The 6,000-nt window shown below is 39.1% G+C and overlaps 1 protein-coding gene across 1 annotated transcript; it reads left to right on the top strand.

Moving 5' to 3' along the window:
• Window positions 1-298: 298 nt before the first annotated feature.
• Window positions 299-1,181, top strand: LOC131000999 (uncharacterized). The gene has a single exon (XM_057927157.1). The coding sequence runs from the start codon at window positions 489-491 to the stop codon at window positions 987-989; it is 501 nt and encodes a 166-aa protein (XP_057783140.1). The 5' UTR covers window positions 299-488; the 3' UTR covers window positions 990-1,181.
• Window positions 1,182-6,000: the final 4,819 nt, after the last annotated feature.

Below are 6,000 nucleotides of genomic sequence, written 5' to 3'. Positions count from 1 at the left end.
ATTTTTTTATAAAATAATACTGGATTTTATCACGCAAATTTCATGGAGATTTAATTACACGATCAACATGCTGCTAAGCAAAAGATGATTTTCATGAAAGACATTAACTATTACTTCCTCCGTCCACCAATTCGTGTCCTAAGGAAACAGACACGAGTTTTAAAAAAATGTATTGTTTATTTGTTGAATAGAGAAGGCGATCCACAACTAATAAAGGTCAGTACATTAATTAGTGGATTAGAACACGAATTGGTAAATTGACAAAAATAGCAAATTATGATATGAATTGGTGGACGAAAGGAGTATTTTATTTTTGTTTTGTTTTCTGAATAAAAGAAAAGGGAAGGATTTCCTATTTGAATGATATGCAAAGTTGTTGGCACTTTATTTAAAATCACCTACTAAGTAGTAACAATTTGGAAAGCAAGATCCTCTATAAATTAAAATCCATATATCCGAAGAAAACACATTCCACCAAATGCAGGAAAATGTCATCACTCAAAACTCTCAACTCCATCAACCTCTTCTCCATCAAAGCCTCCTCCCCTCCTCCCTCTTCTCCCTCTCTCTCATCCATGAAGCTCAGAGCCCTCCTCCAAACCTTCATCTTCTCTCACCTCTACCGCGCCATCTCCAAAGCGAAATCGCTCCTCGTCCAAATCTTGAAGAACCTCGAATTCCCATTGCGCAAGAGCAAGCAGAAGAAGCTCTATTTCGGGTCTTTCAGGCTGCACTACAACTGGTGCTCGTCTTCTCGCACCGTGCCGCAGTTCAATGATTATCCCGGCTGGGACGTCGGGGCGGTGGGGGATTGCTCCGGTGAGCTGTCCAAGTATCTGCAGTGGCTGGAGGAGAGAGGCGATGAGGAGTCGTGCAATGAGATTGATAGGCTGGCTGACTTGTTCATTGCCGACTGCCATGAGAAGTTCAGGCTGGAGAAGCAAGAATCTTATAGGAGATTTCAAGAAATGATGGCTAGAAGCATTTAATTCACTTTTTTACTTTGTCATCTTGACTGGATTAATTAGGTTTTTTTTTTCCTTTGGGGATGTATAATTTTCTCATCTTTTTGTTTTGTTTATTGGGGTGAATGGATTGGTGGGATTTGTGCAAATTCTAATTTTAATTGAGATAATGTTGGAACTAGCCTTTTTCAACTATGCAATATTGTTTTTTGGAAATGAACTGAAGAGTCTTGATTATGACTTATGAGGTCCTCAAATGGATATGATATACTTTGGCATGGTCCGGATAGAGAGAGAGAGAGAAAAAAAAACTTTTATTTTATTGAGCTTGGTTTAGTTACATAGCTTTTTTTTTTTTTGATCGGACAAAGTCATGTTAGATGTTAGTAATTAGTTCCCCATCCACTCCAAGAACCACTTTATCTCTCCATTCACCAAAATCCACCTTATATCTCCAATCTCCAATTCGCTCCCAAGAGGGATCGAACCCGGGTCACTTCACTTAAGTGAGGACCCGGTGGTCAGTGGGCTAAGCCCCCTGGTTGGTTTAGTTACATAGCTAGGTGTGACACAATTTCAATTTTCCTTTTTTTTAGTCTATATATAAAAGTTGAGACATATATTCAACCACATTCCTTATTACTTTCATAAAAGAGTGTTGCTAACTTCCCCACCCACTTTGTAGGATTTAGAAGACTTCACTTTCCCACAGAAAAAAAGGAGATCATTAAGTAGAATGTCATCTTCAATGAAATTTGAAATTTCAAAACTATATATAGTTTGGTGTTTGCCTGTCCTAATCTCATCCAACCCTTTGAAATTACAATGTTCCGTCATCTATAATCGCACTAATTATAGTTGAAGCATCTAATTATAATCTGACTAATCCTATAAAGACAACGACATCCCTTCGTATGTCCCAACAAGTGTTAAGGTTGTAAGAATGGGCATGAGTTGTTAATTTTCATGCACAAGATTTTGGTGATATTACTACTGTAGTTCATCAAGTTGTTTGTCGGTCGGTCCCCCACCTACGTCTCTTTCAATTACATGTTTTTTTATGTCTATATTGTTGCACACTATGGGGAGTACAACATGTAACTATGGATAAATAATAAAATCAAATCCATCAACATTAATTGTATTTAAATGGGGTCGTTGTTGTAAATATAACAATTTTTTATTTTAAAAAAAAATAGTTGATGTCGTGATTGTATTTTTAACTCGGTTGTGATAGCATCGCTCATGCTGCATCATTAGGTTTATGGTCGTGTATAGTTCTGAATGGTGTTACTTGCTATTGTGTTGGATGATAGTGTAGTAACTGTATCTTTCATCGTGTTGTGGGATGATCAGTTAGTAATAATATATTTGGGTGGAAAAAAAAAATCAAAAAAGTTAAGACAATGTTGGATTATTGGTATATATTCCTTTCGTCCCGCGAATCTTGAGTTAATTCTTTTCGGTACGAGAATTAAGAAAATAGTATTTAGTGTGGTAGGCGAAAAAGTGAAAAAATGATAATAAAGGGGAATTTTTTTGTCATATAAATAAACTAGTACATTTGCCCGTGCGATGCACATCAAACATAGTTTTGCATCAAAATTAAATAATGTAGTGTGTGTATCGGTTAAGCGATTATGGATTAATGTCTAAAACCGAAGGTCTTGGGTTTGAGCCCCCTGTGGCGCGACCTTAAAATTTCTTTATTTAATCATGTTAATTTATCAAAAATAAATAAATTAAATGATGTATCAAATAAATAAATAATAAATATTAAATATAGTTAGAATATAAGTAAATTTAAATTATTTTTTCTTAAAAAATAAAATAATCTAGATCAATTACTCAGTAAAGATCCTTAATTTTATTTTATAATTTTGAAAAGTATCGTTTTTAATTTTCCATCTATTTTATGGAAAACTTTATTTTCTTCCCTAAAATTATAGAATAAACACATCATTCAAATTAAAAGAAACGAAGAAATAATAAAAAAAGAGTTTTCACATCACAATATATATTTTTAAAACATGAGCTAATCATGCATAAAATTATTTTTTCTAAGTTAGCTCATTACCTATGTCATCTTATTAGAAAGGGCAAAGGTGCAAATACCCCCCTGTAGTACACCCCCCTAGAGCTTTTAGCCCCCCAAAGTCGGTCAAAGCGCGTTGACCTCCCCAGAGTCCCGGAAGAAGGGTGCAATTAAGTCCACTCGTTAAACGGCCGGTAAACGCCGTTTTCTTTAAAAAAAAATAATTTCTAGTGGGCCCCACTCCCTCTCTCTCTCCAATGGATTCGCGATGCGCTCTTCTCCACCGCCGCCATCATTCTCGCCGATGGCCTCTACTGGTTCATCTGAAGGTGGAGAAAGGCTTCGATTTGGATCAAAAGGTTTGTTCTTTGATTCTCACAACGATGTCCCGGCAGCTGAATTACGGCGGCGGCGGCGGTGGTGGTGAAATTTTGAGGTTCTTGGATGATCTGAAAAATTTGGGTTTTAAACCAAAAATTGATGATTTCTTCAATATAATTAGGGTTTTGGTGAAAGGGGGGAAGGCATGGATGCATTGGGATTGCTGAAACAGATGAAGATTGATAAAATTAGGGCTAATGTTATTTGCTACAATTTGGTGCTTGATTGGTTGATCCGCAACAAGGAGTTTGAGGTTGCAGGTAAGGTGTTTGATTGGTTGAATCTGCTGTGCCGCACCTGCCAGTCGCCAACGTCGTGGTCCGCCGCCGGCTCCAAGCTGGAAATGCGTGAGGAGATGGGCGAGAATCACGTCATGCTGTGGTCGCCGCCGCCGGAGAGCTCGCTGAGCGGCGCAGAGGCTGTGGTTCACAGCGGAGATGCGGCGATTTTGAGAAAACGCGGCAGGGGCGATCGTCCGATTATTGTATGAAATGAAACATTCTCTCTCTCTCTCTCTCTCTCTCTAAGTTTGAATTTTCGTATCTGAACTAATTTTCAATGATGCGGTGGTGAATTTCAGGACGATCTGAATATCTGCACGCCGTCGTCGGAGGCGGCAGTGGAGGTGGCGAGCGTCGCCGATTCCGTATCCAGAGGAGTATCGACGCCGCGGCGGAAGCTTCGGAGAACGAACGAAGGCCAAGTTGAAGCTAGAGAGAGAGAGAGTGTGGGGCCCACTAGAAATTAAAAAAAAAATTTAAAGAAAACGGCGTTTACCGGCAGTTAAACGAGTGGACTTAATTGCACCCTTCTTCCGGGACTCTAGGGAGGTCAACGCGCTTTGACCGACTTTGGGGGGCTAAAAGCTCTAGGGAGGTGTACTACATGGGGGAATCTGCACATTTGCCCTATTAGAAAAGCTTCAATTGATAAGTAGGAAAATAAATTATATTATTAGAATTTATTAGAGCATCCACAATGGTGGTGTCTTAGAGGGGTGTCTTAGGAGTGGGCCCCACCTAAGACACACCCCTCTCCAATGCATTGTGTCTTAGGTGGGTGCTTAAATCCTCATTTCCACAAAATTCATATTTCTACACTTTTATTTTTAAATTTCTAATTTCATTAAAAATAAAATTAAACATTACAATAATTTAAAGACATAATTTAAATACAATAAAAAAAATAAAAATTACACTAATTTTCTAGGACTCAATCGGACCAAAACGAGACCAAATGTATTTTTAATTCAAATTTCATTAAAATTTAAATTAAATATTGCAATAAAAATAAAAATTACATAATTTAAATAATAAAAAAATTACATAATTTAAATAATTAAGATTTTAAAAGAAAAAAAAACAAAAACAAAAAAAAAACAAAATTCCCCACCCACCGACTCCCCTTTTCTTCTTTCTTTCCCCACTGACTCCATTCCTTCCCCCCCCTATCTGCGTCTCTTTTCCAGCAAAAACACAGACTCCATTCCTTCCCCCTTGAACAAAATTAACGATTTTTTATTTTTTTTTTTAAATTGGGCGCGTTCTCCCTTCTCGCCCCGGGTTGAGGCTTCGACACAGCCTCGCATCTGCGCGCGTCTCCAGCGCGCGGCCGCCTCCTTCGCCCTGGATCGACACCGGCTTCGACGCTGGCGCTGTGGATGCTCTTAGAATACTAATAAAAGAGTTGAATAATTATTTGATACCAAATCAAAGATCTTGCATTTATCTTTAATTTAAAATATATACAGAATATTTTTTATAAATAAAATTTAATTTTTAAAATAAATCATCAAAATATGAAAAAGAAAATATGAGAGATAGAGTATAGAAAATTGAAGAATGGTATGATGAAAGAGAGGAGAGAGGGGAGAGAAAATATATGAGATTTGTTGAGTTTTACAAATACCTCTTTAATTGATTCTTTAATTACAATTTTGCCACAAACTGTGTTTTCATATACTCCCTCCGTCCCAGCCCAATAGGCTCGTTTTCCTTTTCGGGACGTCCCAGCCCAATAGGCTCAGTCTTAAAATGGAAATAATTAGGATTGTAATTAAAATAATTAGCTACATAATTAAAGAGGATATACACCCTAATTTCATTCCCTCTCTCTCTCTCTGCGTCCCAGCCCACTTTTCTTTTCTTCTTCATCTCTGCTCTCTCCCTTCTTTCATTCCATCTCTCTGCGTCTCTCACTCTCTGTTGCTCTCCGGCGAATGTCGCCGGCTCTCGCCGCCTCCGGCGCGGCGAGGCCGGCGTATCTTCTTCTCCCTCATTTCTTCTCAACCTCTTCCCCTAGATCTAAAATCAAATTCAAAATCAAAATCAACCTAGGGTTTTTGATTTGCAGATCTGAAGACGAAGTGGAAGAAGACGTGTCGGTGCTGTAGACGTGTCGGAGACCTTCGTTACCGGAGCCGGTGGTCGCGGAAGAAGACGAAGCGGCGGTGACCGGTGCGGAGGAAGAGGCGAAAATCAAAGCTCCACCTCCCCCTTCTCTCAACGACGAGCGCCGCCGCTGACTCCTTCGTTCAACGCCACGGTGCCCCCGCCCCCTCTCCTCTTCTGCTCTCTGCGGTCTTCCGGTCTTCGCCGCTCTTCCGTCACCGCCGCCCCC

Source organism: Salvia miltiorrhiza, chromosome 1 (assembly GCF_028751815.1).
Source record: "Salvia miltiorrhiza cultivar Shanhuang (shh) chromosome 1, IMPLAD_Smil_shh, whole genome shotgun sequence".
In the NCBI taxonomy this organism is placed as follows: Eukaryota; Viridiplantae; Streptophyta; class Magnoliopsida; order Lamiales; family Lamiaceae; genus Salvia; species Salvia miltiorrhiza.
Note: the sequence above shows the minus strand (reverse complement) of the source record. Positions and strands in the feature narration are given on the sequence as shown.